The 20971-nt window shown below is 34.6% G+C and overlaps 1 protein-coding gene across 8 annotated transcripts in view; it reads right to left on the bottom strand.

The window, feature by feature from the left end:
- slit2 (slit homolog 2 (Drosophila)) overlaps positions 1-18916 on the bottom strand; it is a 273310-nt gene extending 254394 nt beyond the window's left edge. For all 8 annotated transcript variants that reach the window (XM_039751559.1, XM_039751562.1, XM_039751561.1 and 5 more), the window contains exons 1-4: positions 17477-18916; positions 13514-13585; positions 11315-11386; positions 4221-4292 (exon numbers count right to left, since the gene is read on the bottom strand). In XM_039751559.1, coding sequence (XP_039607493.1) covers positions 4221-4292; positions 11315-11386; positions 13514-13585; positions 17477-17646 — 386 coding nt within the window. In that variant the 5' untranslated portion in view covers positions 17647-18916. The remainder of the gene's footprint in view (positions 1-4220; positions 4293-11314; positions 11387-13513; positions 13586-17476) is intronic.
- Between the last annotated feature and the right edge of the window lie 2055 nt (positions 18917-20971).

Raw genomic sequence — 20971 nt, 5'->3', positions numbered from 1 at the left:
TTGGCCAAGGATGCTGTATACACCCATCCCACCATAAAGGCACATAAAATGAATGACAGACAGTCAACCAAGTAAACAGAATGGAATTAAGGGAATGGGACACACTAACAATAAAAAATTAAAAAATATTTATTTTAATGTGACTTTATTCATCTTACTGAACAATATTTTTGTGATATATTCTGCTAAGATCTTATAAATTCATGTCATTTTTATTTCTTTTTGTTCTTTAGAGACTAGGCTGCATATTCACCAGGCTCAACATCATCACTCTGTTTTGTCAATTCATAACTACTTTCACAAGAATAAACAGTTTTTAAGCAGCAATAATTTATTGAACCCATTAAGCTTTACACACCGCAATGAGCGTGAAGCCACAAGTCGTTATCCTCTAGTCACTAAAGTGACTAATTTAGAGTTGTAGTAAATGTCAAAGAAGAAAAGTAACTTTTCCTAAAGTTGCGAAAGTGCTCTCTCTCTCTTTCTCTCTCTCTCTTACTGGTGGAGCATACTATTGTAATAAAAAGGGATCAGAACTCAAAAGGCAAATTTCAAGCGAGGGTGTTTTTAAGAACCAGATGGTAGTCAATTTAAATCCTGTTACGAGAAGTACAAAGAAACGATATGTCAATTCAATAAATAACAACAAATTGTTCTCATACTTTTGGTTGTAAAATACCTATGACAGCCATTCAGAATAACTTTTATTCTGTCTTTGCTTCAAAAACCATCAGAGTATTCCCAGCACTCCAAACCAGCGGTAGCTATCATGGCAGCTTACTGGATGAGTAATGATGTCGATGTGATCAGACAACGGTAACCGTAGCAACTGTAACCTGCAATTCCTGTGTAGCCATTGTTAGATTTAATGTGGCAGGGGCCAAAGAGGCCAAGAGTAAAATGAAGAACAGATCTATGCTATCTGACATATCCAGTGCCCCACACTTTAATCATAGATGGCAGAAATTAATTCAGAAGGAATTTTGTAAAGGCTCCCTATGCCGCCTTTTAGTTTAATCTTAAACATTAAGAGCTCTGAATCAAATGTTAAACCAAGATGAAGCTTCTGAATAAAGATATGTATTATATTATATTTCCGACTTACATGTATTTTTATACAGAATAGATGCGCATAATCACACACATGTTGAATTTTCATATCTCTTAACTTAAGCATTAGCCTCTTTACTGGAAAACTTTTGATAAATGAAGAACTTTGCATTTTGCTGGTATCTTGCCAAAACTGATGATGGGCTGATTTGATCCACTGTCTCAACAGGAAAAAGCTGATCAACAAACTATAATCAATGAGCTGTGAGCCAACATGTTTAATTAGAAAGTCATAGCTCATTTGGCTGACAATAGCATTAGCACTTATTAGTCTACTAACCATTCATTTTTAATTGGGGCATTATTAGAAGATCACCAGAAACTGTGAATGGGCATCCAGAGTATTGTAAATAACAACATGTCAAAAATTGTGCCTGTGGTAAAAGATATCTAGCCATTAATGTAATGGTAATTGCTGACAATTTTTATACAAATGGTTTATTTTCGTTCACAAAAAGCAACAGGTGAATTACTGTAAATAATAAAACATGTGCTCTGTAGTTGAATGTTATACAGTATCCTATATAATATGATTTTTATTCTTTTATACTTTTTTGTGATCTAACAATTCAGTTCCAATAAGATAAAGAGTACTCTTTGTTTTTCTCTTGCTTATTTTTCTTGTCAACAAGTGTATGTAATTTTATTATGCTGCCCCATAGTTTATACTGAGTTGGTATTATTTTACAGAGCACTGTTAATGGACTGGGAGAATTGCTGTGCTATGTAAGCTGGACTCTTGTTCCTGTAAACACAGCTGTAACCAAAGTAGTATTTCTGGGCAAGCATCTTCACCTACAGTAAACATTGAGCCAATCCAAAGACAAACTTGAGGAGATAGGAGAAATGATAGCTTGTCCAATTGACGTAGTCAGCCATGTCTAATTGTGTATTTCCCTATCATACTGCACTTTGGCCAGCAGAACAAAACCACCTACACAGCCCTCTAGTATTTCTTTCACAACACTACATTAAAAGGCATGGAAAACCTTTTCAAATTTACATTGTTTTTGTTAAATTTCAAAAACACTAAAATGCCTGCTATGAAAGTATTATTTTTCCAAGTGAAAATATTTTAATTTTGCAGGACATCATCAGGATTTTAACTAATAAAGTGAAAAGATTAGGTTTTCTGAATGGAGAATGGCAACTTCCATAGGAAGATATGTGCCTTAATAGTTCAATAGTGCAAATGAAGTGATTAATTACTGCATCTCAATAAGATATTAAATCATCTAGGCTTGACAACTGCTGTCTGTATCATACACCCTCACTTAATTCAATGCGCTCATGATGTCTAATTCCCTAAAACCTTATATATGTGTTCAGAAACCCCCTCCGCACTTGACAACAATCCTTTCAAATTAAATTAAAGTAAATATGATCTAAAATCCATTACTCTGGTTGCCACTTTCCATATTTTATCCCTCTTACATCTGTTCCTGATCACATCATTTTACATGAATATAAAATTAATGTACTCCAGCATGTATTATAGAAATGCATATTTTAAAAAGAAAGTCAATATTACAATATTGTAGTAGAACGATGGGGAAGAAGTTTAGCCCTGTAACCATATAAAACTTCCATTGCAGATTTATACCTGTGTTTTAATACTAGATAGTTTTTCTTTGTTATTTCTGATTTTGCTTCTCCATATTATGGTGCAATTAAGTGTTTCTTTTACCACTACTTGAAATATTACCTGGCTGGAACAAACATAAGCATAAATGTATTATATATCTCTTTTCACAAATTGTGCTTCCTATTACAACTAAAATAAATGTTGCTTTATCTCAAGGACTATTTGTGAATATGACTTAGAAAATATTTTCACTTGGTATTTTAAAATAATAAATTTTCAGCCTTGGCAACATAACATTTTCAAAAAGGATACTAAGCTATGCTAGCCAACAAAAAATGTCAAATTAAAAATTTAACTTTAAAGCATTCTAACCTAATTTCCAAACTTTATTTTATATACGGTTTTGTCTGTCTCATAGCAGAAAAGGCGTTATTAGTAATTTTTAATTTTACTTTACTTGCTCATGACTAAAGCAGCTGTAAAAATTACTTGTACAGCAGTATTTCTAACACAATAAATAGAAACATAATTATAATTGTTTTTTTAAAATGACTTCGGGGAAGATTTGTATTTAAAATTTTTGAAACAGGGTTTTATTGTTTAACATTACATTATTTGAGTAAAGTACTAAATGAAACTACATACTTCTGCTGAAAGAAAATTTGCTAGATATATATTGGCCTGATACACTTTCCATTCAGATAAATTCACTTAAAAGGAAACTCAGTGAACAGAGAATACTGAACAAATAAAGCCTTTGCCGTCCAATGATGCATCTTTGCTTCAAATACATTTGTGGTTCTACCAGGAAACATTTTAAAGGCTTGCTATTCTTTTACTTAACATATTACTGCTTACAGAACTCTACATCTTTTTTTCAAATAAACTAAACAAGGACCGTTTCAAAGCACAGCACATAACACATGCACAGATGTTTTAGAATGTTTCAACTTTAAATACAACAGTTAACTGCACACCCTGTACCTTATATATATAAAGCATATGTCATAAGGCCTCTGTATTCTATTTATTTTCATTTAAGACATGACTACACCTCAGAAAAATGTAAAATCTAGGACACGCTGCAGCTATGAATCCAACATTCCTTTACAATCTTTTTATTTTATTCCAAAAGCTTCCTGGAGCCTGAGTAATGAATGCTTCGAACTCATACACTTTTACTCTTTACACCTCAACCAACACCTTTGAAGATCCCTGGGGTTATTTCAGAATAGGTCCATTCTAGATTTTGATTTACAGCTCTTAAAAATAGCAAACAGCAAATTACGACTATCCAGCAATGTTACAAAATCATACACTCCACCCTTATCCAAAGGCTCAGGAACACTGATAAACCTTTGAAACACCTGTAAAAATAGTTTCCATAGCCTATGGGCCATGACAAAAACTGGCACTTTAATTTCAGAACACGCACCCTGAAGTTTATATTGTATATTATTCTCATTGCATAAAAGCTGCACACATTTTTAGCACAATGGAATGGGAATGGAAAGGGAATACTCACAATCTGTATAACTTTGTTGTCCCCAGGAAAAGAAGTTCTGGGAATACTTGTAGACTATTCCTGTTCAAACGTCTAAAGACAAAATAAAAATATTAAAGTGACAACATGACCAAAGATAATGTAGCACCTTAAAACCTGATTTATTTGTGGCTATTGTACTTTTCCTGTTTTAATAAATGTTACAATTCAGATGTACTATATTGTAAAGTTATATAAAATCACTTTGAATTGAATTCATTATTTGAATTTCAGCATTATGTTAAAAGTGAAGTAGACAGATTTCTCAGGTGCAACTTAAAACAAGTTACACTGCAAAGTATATTTCAAAATGTATTTAGAAATATCTAGAAATAATAATAAAAATTTCACTTCTCAAGACTACCAAGGGTTAATTTTTTTGCAATAGAACGTGAACAAATTCTTTAGAACAGTTACTGTCACTTTAACATTTAGAAACATCAGTTCAAACTAAACTTCTTATTTAAGTGAAAGTAAAGCCGGCATCTAGCAAACACTGTGACAAAGGATGAGTACAAAACAGATGTGGGAAAAACAAACAGCAACTCTGCTCAGAATTCTTAAAAAGGTCTCTAGAGAGCAAATATCCCTTCCTTCTTTAATTTACTTTAAGAGCCATAAAATGTTCACAATAACATCTAACATTTCATCCAGATTCAAATTTAAAGCACAGATGTATTGGTAGTAAACTATTAAAAAAATTAAAATGTTATCTTTATTTAGAGGAAAACGGTTTAGAATGGAAAGTGATTGCATGTTGTCGATAATGACAAAATCTAAAGCTAAATAACTGCTTACATAAGAGATGCTTTTCTTTAATATCTCATGTCATCCAGAAATTGATACAAACATGAAAACAGATTATGTTATAATAACATTTGTACACAAAAGAAAAGTTAAAGTTCAAAAGTTTTTTATTGTTTTAAATAGATGTCTGCTATCCAAAGAAAAACTGGTATTCTTTGTATAACTTATAGTGGAAACTGAATTAAGTACATCAGTTTTTATAATAGCTGATAAAAAAATGTGAGTAAAAAGATTAACCTGCATGTTCATGGTACAAATACACAGACACCATGCGCAAACCAAAAACTGTTAAGTCTGTAAGAAATAAAAAGCACATGCAGATGTGCACTCAAAAATATCTTATCAAAAGCACATTCAAAACTAATTAAAAAAGTACTGTAAACAATAAGAATAAATAAAATGAAAAAATCTTAGTTAATATTGTAGTAAGTTCAGAGTGTTGCGGATGAATGTGATTTTAAAGTTGTTCCACCTTTGAAGCACAGATACCACAATATACAATGTTTATGCATATAACAATAAAAAAGTTTGACTTTATGAAACATAAAGCACTACTGACTGTTTGCCAGTTACTTCAAAGCTTTCTAATATATACAGCCTCTGGGTATGGCGATTATGATTTGCAAGATTACAGTTATAAATAATCCACTTTCATGGCAGCAAAGTTGCAGTATAAAGGTAAAACTTTGTTCTGACCAGCTAAATATTCCAACAGTCAAATATAATTTATTTCACACACCCATCCATATTCAAATGCATTTAATTCAAGTACCAGGCAGTGAAAAGAAAGAAAAATTCTGACCACAGTCACTGTGAGGCATTATGCAGGCATATTGTCTTTGGTATAAAGGAGCCCCAGTAGTGTTTCTTGGCACACTTCTACTGAATAACTTGTTAGCTGGAAGCACTCCATGTTAGTGTGTCAGAGAGAGGATTTGCAGAATTTTTAATAATGGCCCTCAGTTTTCCTTTAATTCTCCCCTTTGCTACTACCACCAGGGGTTCCAGAGTACATCACATAACTGAGCTTGCCCTTTTAATTTGCTTGTTCATTTGGTGGGTCATGTTATCAACCCAGAAAATCACAGTATAGAAAATTCCAGTGGCCATCACAGAGTTGTAGAAGATGTGAAGAATGTAATTTCACACATTAAATTAATACAATCTCTTAAGGAAAAAGAGCCTGCTCTGTCCCTTCTTATACAGAATAGTTCTTCTGAGTTCCGAAAGCTTTCCAACTTGTCATTGAAGTGGACATCCAAGTACTAGTAGGAGTGCACCACCTCTACATCCACTCCCTGAATTGTGACCAGACACAGTGGCTCTTTGGTGTGGTGAAAGTCAATAACCAGTTCTTTGGTTTTGCTGATGTTAAGCTTCAGACCATTCTCTTTGCATCACAGAATTTCTGCAAGTGGCATGACCCGGTGTTATATTTATGGTCAGAGGTGTACAGAGTGTAAAGAAATGGAGAAAGGACTGCTCCTTGTAATGCTCATATCCGTAAACAAAAACAGCCATTGAGTCTCACAAAACTGCCCAACCATAGGGCACCACAGGAACAACCATCTGTATATGTCTGAACTTACCCTTATTAGGGATGGCTGGATGGTAATGAAGGCACTGGAGAAATATTAAAAAAAAAACGCAATCCTCTGTGGATTTGTGGACTAGACATACAATTGCATCCTCCACTCCAATGTTTGTCTGATAGGCAAACTACATTGGATCAAGGTGGTCTACGACAAGAGGACTCATATAGTCCAGGACAAGTCTCTCAAAGGTCTTCATGATTTGAGATATAAGTGCCACTACTCTGTAGTCATTAGGTGAAGTTGCACCTGACTTATTTGGAACAGGAACAATGTAGGATGTTTTCCAAAGAAGTGTCACTTTCTGAAGCATTAGGTACAGACTGACAGTGGATACCACAAAGTTGGTCAGCACTAGCCTTAAGAAACTGAAATTTGGCCCAGCGGCTTTTCCTGTGTGTAGCTTCCTCAGTTTTTTCCTTACTTGACCTTTATTTATGGAGAACCCATACTGACGGACAGAGCTGGACTCATCACTAGCCATTCCAGTTGACATGGTAGAAGTTGTTGATGTAGTATGAAAGGTAGTTACATAATATCTATAGAAAACCTCTAAAATAACTCTAAAATTGTTACATTTGGTTAATATTTCCATTAACTTTTTTATTACAATAACCTGCTTTGATACTGTCACTGCACTGATGTAACATGGCACGCTGATACTAAAATATAGCAAATTTCAAAGAAATATTAATAAAAAACAATCATTCATGGAAGATATTAAGAAAATACAAGCATCCACATACAAACTCTTTTTGAATATATTCAAAAACCATTCATTTTAATCACCATGCGTCATTCTTATTTTGCTTGATTATGAGCTCTAAAATAGCTCATTGTCCCATCCATCTATTTTCTGCACTGCTTGTGCAATTCAGAGTCTCATAGGACCGCAGCCTATCTCAAGAGCATTAGATGCAAGTCTGGGGCACCAGTCCATAACAGGGCACACTCAAATACATATCCGTTCTCATTCACATTCCAATTTAGAATGCCCGATCAATCTTACCCATACATCTTTGGGCTCTGGGAGGAAAATGTAACATTGATATTTTAGAAAAAAAAATAGGCACATAGAAGCTCTTACAACCAGTCACCGTTGATTGGGCCCAGGATTCAGACAGTCTCCTGGAGTTTTTAAGCAGCAGAATGATTTATTATGAGTTTACAAGATAGTTGCTCACGGATGAAGCAATTGCTGTGACTCACACAAGCTCAAAAACTCAAGGATGCAAATTATATTTCCAAAACAAACCTCACATATAAAGATTATACATTTTATATGTTTTGAATTCACTACTATTTGCCAAATCTGGTTGTTAAGATTCACAAAGGGAGCTGCTTTTCATCGTATAAAAAGTTGTAATTATTAAAAGATGCACCACCCTTGAATTTACTGATACATTTACAGTATAAAGCCTGGTTAGTCTATTTTTCATTTTAAAATAAGAAATTACTTACACCAAGAATATTTAGATGTAGATATTCCTGGAACACCTTCAGAACCTTAATCCAATTAAGGGTCTTGGGGGGTCAGAGCATATTTCAGCAATATCAAGTTCAAGGCAGTAAGCTGACCTGAAGACGATGTCAGTCCATTACAGAGCACATTCAGGCATGTACTCTCACACTCACAGAGGGACAATTTTGAACCTGTTAATTTGCCTAGTCCATAAATATTTGGTGATGTGAGAAGAAAATTGGAGTTCATAGAGGAAAACCTCACTTAGATACTAGGGAGACAGCTCAAACTTTATATGGACAACAACTGAATAAGATTTAAACCCAACATTCTAGATCCACGACAAAGTAGTGTTAATGAAAATAACTGTTGAAAATACAAAAATGAATTTATTCAAAAACTGGTGCAAAATTGTATCTTAATAAAATATTTTAATTTTGATCTTTTTGTAAGTTTAGGATGTCCCAATGTAAATAAAATATTGAAACTTCTTCAATATGTTCAGAATTTTATAATTTCTATTATAATAATGTAAGAAATTGATTTGTATGTCATTTTTCATAGACTATTTATAGGACACAATTTTGAACATTAACATTAATTTGAAAAATTAAAAAAATTGTCAACCTGCAAATGTTACTTGGACAATTATCTGTATGACAAATTTTTATTTTATTTCTATATTTTAGTAGTTATTTCATTTCCCAATGTTTCCTAAATTCCTCGGCATCTCTGGTTTTCTGAAGTGTCTCACTGAAGTTTTTAGATTTGAACATGACTAATTACTTATTCTTTCAAAAGTATTTCAGATATGCGTTCATATTTGCATTGCAATGTGTGTATGGGATTAAAGTAAAGTAACTTTACCAAACATGAAAAACAAATTAAAGAACTCCTAAAGGTCAGAAAACAGAACTTGGCATAGTAATTAGTTCTGTTAGAATCATGTTCTACTCTTGGCTTTCAGTTACAGGCTGCACTGCACTCTAAAAAGGTGAACAATGCAGGATTAGCTTCTGTGGCAGGGTCTTGATTAAAAGTGAAAACCATGTTATTTTCCTCTAGGCTGTATCCACAGAATAGTTTATACCTGACAGAAGCAGACATGCCAACCAATCTGGCCTTTTTCTCCAAAGGAAGTTTATAATTTATTCATTTTTCCACATGACACACACATCAAAAAGAAAAGTTTTATGTTTCAAGTTATAAAAGTAACACTGTATTTAGTAAGCCATTCCAAATCAATCTGTGAGCGCAACCAGCTTCTGATAAATTTCAATTGTTATTATAATAAAGCCTGTCTCCTACCATATTCATTTACAACACTGATTAAATGTGAAAGGTTCCAGATTTCTAAATTGAAGTTAATATGCTTATGGAAGCTTTGAGCAGCTATAAAGAATAACGCGATAGTGCATTATTTTTGGTAGAATTTAATTTATATGCATCAGAATTAGATACTTTTGTACTATTAGGAAAGAGAAAGCTGTCTTTCAAACCTCTTTAATCATTTAATTACTTCTTGCTACAAAATGGCTTCATGTTGTGATCTGGATTTTCTTCCCCACTTGGGATAAAAGGATTTCGCTGTAACTTGCTGTTTGACACTGCAGTGTAACAAAAAGGACCTACTTGTAAGGCTCATTTGGAAATAACTGGATATACATAATTATAATGAATTATTTATTGTAAAGCAAAGAACTACATCAACATTATTTTTCTTTTGTGTACTTAAGAGAAACATACTACATTGTATTAAACTAATATGCAAACGTACAGAACTCACATATGAAGACATTCTAATATAATGAATAATGTATTTATATATAGCTGAGTTAACACTATTTTAAGCAAAATTTGAGAGCCTCAAAGAATTAACACAAGAAAGAACAGTGTTAAGCTTAACTCAAGCTTCCCAAGAAATTATTCTAGAATTCTTTGCTCCCAGGAGATGAATTGGCTGTCATACAACAATGTCTCTACATTAAATGAACTTGACAATTGCAAACAAAAAGCATTTTCAAAGCCTATGTGCAAAAAATATGAAATATTTGCTCTTGGCCAACAGCTGTAGTATCTAAAAAGGCCCCTTTATGGAAATCACACTACTCTGGTGAAATTAAACATTTAATACAATATAAAGTACTAGTAGCACCAATGGCAAAACATGAGCAGTGAGTCTCTAGCATGTGTTAATACTGACTTTAGGCACACCAGTTATACAGTATTATTTTTGACAATACCAGAACATATGTTACAATATCTACACAACATTAAAATCAAAAATGTTAATATAATATTCAAATCCCAGAAAGTCACACCATATATAGCACCAATTTTATTCTTCCTCACAGTCAGAAAAAGGTTCATGTACTTAAATATATTATAAACATTTTATGGCTCTAATAATGCTTGCTTCTTCTTATAATAAAAAGAAATTGCATGGTTACAATTAAGAAATATCAATAATGTATTTTAAAAAGCCAAATATTCTACATCTTCTAAATAAATGTTAAAGGCATACTTTATTCAATGCATTAATAAGACATCATTTAATTTAAGTATGTGTTTATTTTAGTTATGCTTTTAATCATTAAGAAATAATACTGGCAGTACTGTTACTGGATGTACCCTCATTACAGTGATTTATTTTAAACTTTGACAAAAAAAACTTACAAAAGCAAGATCGGGGATGAAGGAAAAACTATTCTAATGTTTGGCTGAAACCAACTGTACAAGAAAACATTACAAACACTAGGATATATGCCATTTTGAAATTTCATAGAAGTACAAGAAAAGAAAAGGGGAAATATACTATTAACCATATTTGCTATATATGGGAAATGGTTATAGAGAGAATAGATGTTTTATTAATGTTGGTGACTTAAAAGTTAAAAGGTAATATCAAATAATGAACATTATAGCTGAAGATGCACATTGTGCGAAGTAAGGATATAATTTGTATTAGTAATGATAAATGAAAGGTGATGACAGTACAGTAGTACATTGTATTAATAATATTTGTAAAACTATGTATGATGAAAATAATCAGACACATTGTAGTCCACCCGAGCAGATGTACTGTAGTATTAATCACCACAGAAGTGGCCAAAGTAGAACAAAAACAAAGTAAATGGCTAACACCTGTTTTCAATGTTGGTGGCATTTACATTTTCCCAAGCTGGAAGCTACAGTATATATACAAGTATACTTACAATCTCTCCAGTTCTTTCAGATCCTGGAATGCTCCTCTCTCAATAATGCTGATTTTGTTTTCCATAAGTTGCCTACAGAAAGAAGAAATTTGGTTGATGTAATCTTATGGAGAACTAAGTTAACACCTCTACTGCAAAGCAAATCTGCCAAACACTCTTCACTTGAATGAGCTTGGCATAGATCGCCATAGTTTTCAATTAAACAACTGATTTACTAAATAAGGGGCTGCTGTTACTTGATAACCTGTTGGGGCACAGGTTCAAGGAGGAGGAAAAAAGCAGCCATTTCACCTTGGCAAGTAAAAAAAAAAGTTTTAAAACCTGCTCCACTACTTTGTTTTGCTGTTCATATTGGGATAATGTTACAATAGAACACAGCCCTTCCTGCACCACAGGTGTATCTAACTGGATGCATTTTCTAAACTATTATGTAAAAAAATCATACTTTTTGTGTGTGTTTTAACAGAACAAGAAAGCATTTTCATAATTAAAAGGGATGTTGATACATTATTTACATTTAACATTTACCTTAAAAATATCAGTGCTCAATGTAGAAACCAGCAAAATGCACATTGGCATGCTGGGAATATGGCAATGTCACATTTGCTACATTTCATCCAAGTTTTCAATCCATCAAATCTAATTACAATATTTTATTTTATGGTGGAATACAACTATTATAAAATGCATATAGTAAGTTTGGAATTAAAAGAGGCATAGAAAGTGCTGGGGTGTTTTATGCAAATAATGAAACAACCAATGTTTAATGTGAAATGAAGACTACAAGTTTACATAGACCTGATTTACTTGAGTAAATCATCATAAACCGCAACCACAAAAATATAAAAATTAGAAATATAGTGTATATCCGACTGCTGTTTTGTTGCATATCAATTAAATGATTTTAAATGAATGTTGAGTAAAACTAATACTTTATTAATACCAAATGAAGTTTACTCAGTAATTCATGTTTTCTAGCTATATTATCAATATGCCACTATCTGACATTAAAACAAATACACTGAATATTTAGTTTTAAATTACTGTAAAAATGAAATTGAACTTATAAGTATTCCATAATCATTCACTATTTCTAAAAAAAACTCATAATCCAAAACAGCATTTAAATACCATTAAAGCAAAAGTAGTTTCAATAGCTGTAGCTTGTAAATTATCAACACATATTGGGAAAGTGTGGGGAAAAAAGAAAACAAACATCTAATAATAGATGCCAAAGGTAAAATTAATGTTCATTAAATGAGTGCACAATAGTGTTACATTTATAAAACAAAATATGTTGGGTTTATAGGAACATTTAAAATGTAAACAGTATGCACATCACTGAGAGTGTTCATGCCAGACACAAGGTAAGACTAAATATCACAGCAGCAAATGACTGCAAAGCGGGGCATACTAAGGTTCATATAAATACTGAAACTTTATGTGTAATTTCATCTAACCAGCATTAGACATACTACAACAAAAGCATGAAACAGTCAACAACAGAAAAATCAGAAATAAACAGTTATTTGCTTACAAATGAAGCTGCTCTGCTTTGCACCTGCTATCCAAGAACATGCTTATACATTATGCAATGTCCTTCATTAATGCAATGAAATTTACTAAAATGCTGCTTGCTTGTATGGCTCACTATTTTAGTATCAATCTATATGCAGAATTTTGAATTCACCTGAAAAGAATTTTTATTTTACTACATTTAAAGTGTCTTTATACTGAGTCACAAAGTCAGTTAACCAAGTATTATTACAAAATAGGCAACACCGCTTGCTAAAGATGCCTTCAAAGTACTGTACAAATTAAATGGAAAGCCAGACTGAACTATTTACAATGCTCAGTGAAGAATGCTTTACAAAAATAAACTGAATCGAATGGAATTGAATTTACTTCCTTACTTTACCTTTTCCATTGTAATGTCCTAAGGATCCAGAGTCTGTTCCAGCAGCACTGAGTGCCCTGCAGGAATCAACCCTTTACATGATGCCAGATGCAAGAAGATATTTTCTATTTGTTTGTGTTAGTGTTAGCTATTAAAATGTTCTCCACATTTTATGTTGTGTTGCCATTATAAATCATCCAACTCTGGCAAGAAAGTGATTGTTTTATGGCTTTATTATTTAGTAAGAAAAATGTCACAAGTGAATAAATAAAACAAAAAATACATAAACATTGGACACTTACAAAACACGGAGGTGCCTCAAGCCAGCAAAATCAGATTTTGTGATTCTAGTGAGATTATTTGCATTCAAATCCCTTGAAGACAAGAAAAAACAAAAACTGACAATGTATTATTTGCAAAACATCCAATAAAAATAACACATTTAATTTCAAAATGTTTTACATGTAACACTGTATTTCCTAAAAAGAGATGAAAATATCATTCTATACTTAAACATATCATTTTTCATTACCATAATCTGTTGGTACGGGCAGGATCTTCTACCAACAAGAACATAAAGTAAATTTCATCAGCATATAACTTTAACATTTATTTATTTGACTGATGCCTTTATCCAAAGCAACTTACAACATTTCAGATACAATTGTTTATATTTATTTTTTCAATTGGAGCACAGACAGGTGAAGTGACTTGCTCAGGGTCACACTGTGGCAGTGGCAGAATGAGAACCCACAACCTCACGGTTTGAGGTCCAAAGCCTTAACCACTGCACCACACTACTTTAAAACAAGCCAACCTACTGTTGTATCATAACACTGCAACTATATTAAATTTTTTATAAGCTCTTATTTATTTCCATGGAGCACCTTACAGAACAACAACTGAAACTGCCTGGTTATACAGACCACTAAAGGGAAATCACACTGATCAACTACAATATAAAAGAACATGAAACACTCTATATAGGATTTAAAAATTTAGTCACAGATGAAAGAAAGAAAGAAAGAAAGAAAGAAAGAAAGAAAGAAAGAAAGAAAGAAAGAAAGAAAGAAAGAAAGAAAGAAATTCTAAATTAGGCTGCAAACTCTTAGGTTCTTCAACATTGGTTCTGAAGCTCTGGTCGTAATACATGAAAGGTATACATTCTGGACACCTTTTTGACTGGAAAGAGTTTACAATATTGTGTAAAAATAATGAACCCATATGCGTAAATAAGAGGTTATTTTTAAAGAGTTGAGAAAACGTGTACCCTGTACCGTATGCATTTAATTCGTTTATATACGTAAAGCAATGACATCAACGAAAACGAAAGACCCTTTTAAGGGATGAGGTGTACTAGTCCTGTCGACAAAGAAGTTTCAATGCGAATTCAAATGTTGGAGACTCTTTGGGTGTGAAATTATGGAAATGATGAAGTGGCAATGCACACGATGTGTCACGTCGCTCGCTCCAAGTTAAAACAGAACCCTGGTGTCTGTAAACACAAGCTGCGCAGCCGCATGCCTCATTGAGCGCGTCCCTGTCGCGGCAGACAGCCTGTCTCTCAGCCTTCTTGAGCGGATCACTCAAGCAACACCGGCTACCTTCTTCATTTGTTGGCGTCGGACGGAGGGGGTGGGGCTTCATTTGTAGATAGGTGCCGCAAATAAACTGAATCGTGAGTGAGATAATTTGAACAGCACTGGGATCTCTACCCTCAGTCCAATTCCTAACAGACAGACGTTACAATTGTGCAAGGGGGGACTGAACGGAGGAAATAAAAAAACAGAATGCCGGAGGAGAAATAGGGTGGATGGCACACTTTCAAGTAGGTGTCTAAAAATGACTCCAAATCGTACTTGTCTACATGCCAACACGAATAATTAAAAGCAATTTTAGCGCACGACAGAGAGTTGGACAGAAAACCATAGAGCTCTATGGAGATTTTCAGAAAACCTTGGACGCGTCAGTTTATTGAATCTATTTAAAATCTAGTTTTAAAATATAACATCAATAATAGCGTATTACATAACCAGATATAGCATCTATCAAATTTAGGATTCGAAATGCCACGTCCAAAACTGTTGACAAGTACAGGTCAGCTGGGCAGATATTTGTAGGGAAAAAATAGTCATGGAAATGAAGTTATACGCAGTCTTAACACGTTACTTTTTGACTAATGTAGCATACAAATGCTGACTCCAATCATCTGACTATGTTAATTTTTCCAGCTAACAAAATATTGTTGTTACTTAACTTCTGAAACGTTAAATGTCAAGACACTAAGCTGTGGATAAAGGAAGCAGCAAGGCCCTGTCGAAACACTCTTAAAACCATATAGTAATAGTTATGTTGCTCAGTAGCTGTACTAAAGAAATAAATGTAATATTCATTATAAGTCAAAAATATGTGAACACGCCAGCTGACATCCAAATTGAAAACACCCACTTAATAACGCAAAACATCCTTATATTTAACTGAAGGGAACATAAATCATTTGCAATATTAACTTTTCCTGTCTTCGATTGAAACGCAAATAGCGAAAAAAATTGTTTGTGACATTAAAAAAAAAAAACTTTTTTCTAAAACCTAGAAGACCACCACAACTCCTTACACAAACAACCTACAAAATTATATTTTCTTTTCTGTGTCCCACAATTCACAACTTTACAAGTTAATTTCATAAAGTTAACCTTTTTTGCTTTTTTGGTCCAATACAGATACATCTGAACTCACATTAAATTGTCAATTCAATCTTGGGGCACGAGCATAATAACTGATACATGACATTAGCAATTTACTTTAAAACCAAAAGAAGGTTAATACTATCTTAACCTAAAACAAACCTTCACCTCGTCTCAATCAACTTAGCAATATTTGTGAAGGGGATAAGAGAAACATTAATAAAAAGAGCAAAATACTATACAAATGGACCACCCATTGTGGTCCTTATCAAAAACTTAAAGGATGTCACTGTTTTCATATCCATGACACAGACTGATTCACAAAGCCACCAAGCTAAATGAAATTGCGGCTTTATGGCGTTAGAGATTTTTTAACAGATCCCAAACCTCCGACATCACACACACAAAAATCAAACCTGTGATTTAAAGGGACATCTTTGGCGAGTTTTTGTAAATGTATTTCTCCGGCAAACATTTGCGTGTTTGGTACGTGTGACAGGAACAACAAAAATGCCGATGACGAATGATTCCGCCTCCTGTGCCACCTGATAGCTGTCTTACGAGATGTGACAATACAAGATGTCACATGCTGCGATATCAATAATCGTAATTTATCAGCACGGATGTGAGCGGATGACATTCTCACTTTCTCATCTACTCGTTCACATAAGTACAGCTTTGATGTCTAAAAATGCACACAGAGTACATGCAGTAGTTGTCATTTTCCCCTAAAATGACCTTTGAGGTTCAACAAAGGTGATGCATGTATCTGCTAAGCACTGAAAGGGTTCACTTAATTGCGTTATGGTGTACCTTCATGATAACACCAGTCTTCATTCAGAATAAACTCCAAACTTTGATCAACTATAGAATAATTATTTAAATTTTGCATATATGCCCTACCGTTGTCCACTTTGTTACTTATGGAAATCATACTTGCGCGGCACTTGAACTCTATTGTAATATTCATCAAGTGTGCGTAACAGATATTTTAATGGTTACGGTTTTTTCATTGGAAAGTTAGAAAAGTTCGCAAAGAAGGGCATATCTTAAAGGTTCCTGGCTAACACGACCCTCCGGCCCCAAAGTCAGCACACGATCCCCCTCACCGTGGGTTTGCCATGCATTGTCAGATTGCTCACGGGAGCCTGCGCTGTTTGCTGTGCATACTGCCAGATTTGACATGGTTGATAAAGCAACTGGGGTACGGGGTGGACAACAAAAACACCCTCGCCTCGCCGAGTGTTTGTTCCCTTGCTATGCTTTAGGGGGAATTCAGCAATCGGACTGAACCCTGTCTTTTCAGGTGTTTCACTCTCGGCATGTGTGTAAACACGCGTAGGTGCGTTTAAATTCATACATAAACACAGTAATGCAAGAAGCTGAGACCTCCTGGAGAACTGACAACAGGCGTGTCGGCAGCACAATGAACGGAAAAAGTCCACGCTTAAGCTAGGAAGGTATTAAGGAAGATTTGAACAGCACACGGTTTAGCTGGGCATGTCTCATTGTGTACATTAACAGGTTTCTGACGCTGAACTGGCTCGTTTACATATTTATTTTCTAATTCAGCATACTCACAGTCTTTCTGTATTCCTAGGGATGTTTCGCGGCACACTGCGAAGTCCTTGCCCGTGGCAGTCGACGGTAGTCCCGGAGCAGGAGCATTGGGCCGGGCAGGGCTGCCCCTCCGCAGTTCCAGTGGCGAGTAGCAACCCCAGCGCAAGGTACCAGCTCCGCAGTGCACACATCTTAGCCAGCAGCCAAAGACCTGGCTACACTCTGCAGAGAGCTCTAACAACACTGCGGCAAAAGCCCCCACAAGTAATGCTTGAAACAAATTTTGGATTTGCCACAAATATTAGAAACGCTGAGTTATCTCGATTAATAAACGTAGACAGAGGAGTGGAGACACCTCGAATAATCCAAAACAATTCTATGCAGCGATCGCCGAAATTGAAGTCCAATCCTCTGGTTGATTTGATTTCAGTGCCTTCATCGATCGGTTCTCCTGTTGCCACACCAATCAAGTCACTTTGTTAAAAACAGTGATAAATAAAAAATAAAAAAAATAATAAAAAAAAAAAGTTGGTGAAACAGAATTGAAGTGCAGTTTCTCTGCTTTGACTCCTTTAATTACCGGTGCTCAAATCAAAGTGAGCCTCTGTTACCGCTGTTGTTAAAGTGACTTGAGGAGGCGGTGGCGGGTATGAAGCAAATATAATTCAAAAGGCGGATATTCGAGTGGGTAATGCAGACTGGTATTGATTTTCCTTCCTGCATTCATCAACTTGTCACTACTGGTCAAACCTTTATGAGGGAGCTCTCAACAATACGCAAGAGGAACGGCTGTCGGTGCAAATGTGGAAACTGCGAGATCCGCACATGTCCAGCCAAGGCAGAAAAGAAATTGCAAGTCCCCGTTCTTGTTTGCCGTCTTCCCCCTACGTCCACTTCAAATACGCGTCAGACAAGAAGATCCCTCTTCCCCTTCCGATCTTTTTGTTATTTTGCCTTCCAGATCTTACCACTTCCAAGTATTTTTTACAGTCCGGTTGTGGGTGAACATTAGCGGTCGAACAATGATGAAGCGCCACCTTTATGGACGAGCGCACAAGCACATACACCTTTTGATTCCAAACTTGCTCCTTACCCGTGAGGAAAAGACGCAATAATCCGATCCAAACCAGTTCTTCCTTTTTTCTTTCTTTCTTTCCACCACGGTGTCTAACTGCAATCAAGTTAAAAACACAGGTGAACCAATCCACCTATTCAGTTTCATTTCTTGGAATATATTTTGTTTGTGTTTGTATTTTCCCACGTATACACGGGCTTTACTGATTTAATACTGCAGATGTATGTGGCAAAAATACATTTTCATCTTCCTTAAAAGATGGGCTTATTTATCCGCTTCAGTGATTTATTCCCAAAATGCCTCGGAAGTAGATATATCCTTTTCCTCACATGCTGTGACTAAAGCCGAAGAGCAACACGCATCCAAGACGCTCCGAAACTAATCAAACCCGAGAGAGACATGTACAAGGTTTAATGTTTTATACGGCTACAAACCCCGCCTGTGATCCCACCCAAAAGACCCGCTTCTAGCCCAACCTACTTATTTCTCACTCTGCTGTTGGGTAGCGACTTTTTCAGTTATTTCAATGCGCAGGGCAGCGAGAAAGGTGAATTTAAAACTAATAAAGATGAATGAACTCTAATGAATGGTATGTGAATCAGCAACCCCCGCCCCCTCCAACTCCCACCACCGCCGGGGGCACAAAGTTAAAAGGGCTTTTTCTTTCGTGTGGACGCGCTTTGATAGCTTTACCACCTTCTGAGAAAAACCGGCCAGTCGCAGAAGTAAAGCGGTTTGTCACGGCTGAACACTTTAAATACTGGGAGTTCATTTTTACTAAGCAGGGAAGAGAAAACTGTCCTCTAGCCATGTTCAAAATATTAATACCATCCATCCATTCTCCCATCCATCTTCATAAGTGGGTTATCCTGTGCACAAAAATTCATTGATGCTTTACATTAGATTAGATTAGCACGTTATTAACCAATATATATAGTAATGTTACTAGTAGCAAAAAGTAATTGCTTAGACTAATAAGAACGCCGAATGAATTACACTTTATTCATGCCTAATGTAGCAGCGATTTAGGAAAATAAAAGCGAACATACACCTGCTTTTTTTACTAATTGCACATACCAAAAATGTATAACTTTGTTATCATCTCTATTTTAGTTCATAAAGATAAATACAGTATATTTACATTTGCTTTAATTACTCAATCATTTATACTTCACAAAAAAGAAGAGCTCTACCTAGATATACCTGAACAATACAAGAAAACTATAGAATAATTCTGATTTTAGGCATGGGCTGAAACAGGGTAGGTTTTAGCTTTTTCCCACAACTCTCTACTTGCAAGTACAATGACATTATATAAAATTTATATATATATATATATATATATATAGATAGAGAGAGAGAGAGAGAGAGAGAGAGAGAGAGAGAGGCAGTATGCATATATTAATTTATCCAAACAGTTTTCACCTGCAAACTAGCCACATAACCCTAAGAAGTAGTCAAGCTTGCATGCCTTACAGTTAAATGTTGAATTGCTAAATATTATAAAAAGGAAAACAAATGGTCACGTAAATAATAAGAAAGATAAATATGCAAAAACTTTATCTTCTTCAGTGCTCTTTTACAGTAAATGTTAAGAGGTTCAGCAAATAAAATATATCTTCATGAACAATTTTTCCAACCCACTACAGTAGTTCCTACTCAGAGTCACAGGAAGTCACATCATACCTCATCCCCATCACATGTAAAGCATTAAGCATCTATGGATGGGACTCCCAGTCTTTTGCAGGGCATATTCAGGCATATGACCACAATCACACAAGCTGAGTCAAGTTAAAGTCACTGGTTAACCTAAAGATGCTAATTTTTAGTATGTGGGAGTGCCTGAAAAAATCCCACATGAGCACACAGTAGAGTGTCCACCTTTTTAAAGAGAGTAACCTTTGTCTTTTATATTGTAAGAAAGAAACATTAACTGCCACACTGGAGTGTTTCAGATTAAACAGAAAAATTAAGCAACTACCAACAGTGAACAAAATAGAAGGAGGTATATAAAAGTCAACAGGTATTTCTGAAAGTCTTAAAGTCTTTCTCTGGTGATACTTTATATAAGTATATCATACACATTAATAATGATGATCTAAACATCAAATATTAAACTTTTTTGAATCTTTTCATTTTAATTGAATATAGAGGGCAAACACATACAAACTAAAAGGAAAAGTAAAAAATGAAGAAATAAATAAATGGAGATATCTGAGGAGGAGCCTTTTCCTACAGTCCATCTGCATGTTGAATAAGGAAAGTGTCTGGAATTACATGATGCCCTATTGTAAACTCTCTCACATTAAGTAATTTAATCTATTAGTATACCTATTGAGTTATTATTTGTTATTTATCGCAGGTTTATAATTTTGTTAAGGATATTTGAATATTTATAAAGTCATGTATTGTTATTGTCCTTTTATAGTCTTCTTAAAGGC

This window comes from Polypterus senegalus, chromosome 4 (assembly GCF_016835505.1).
Source record: "Polypterus senegalus isolate Bchr_013 chromosome 4, ASM1683550v1, whole genome shotgun sequence".
NCBI lineage: Eukaryota > Metazoa > Chordata > Cladistia > Polypteriformes > Polypteridae > Polypterus > Polypterus senegalus.
Note: the sequence above shows the minus strand (reverse complement) of the source record. Positions and strands in the feature narration are given on the sequence as shown.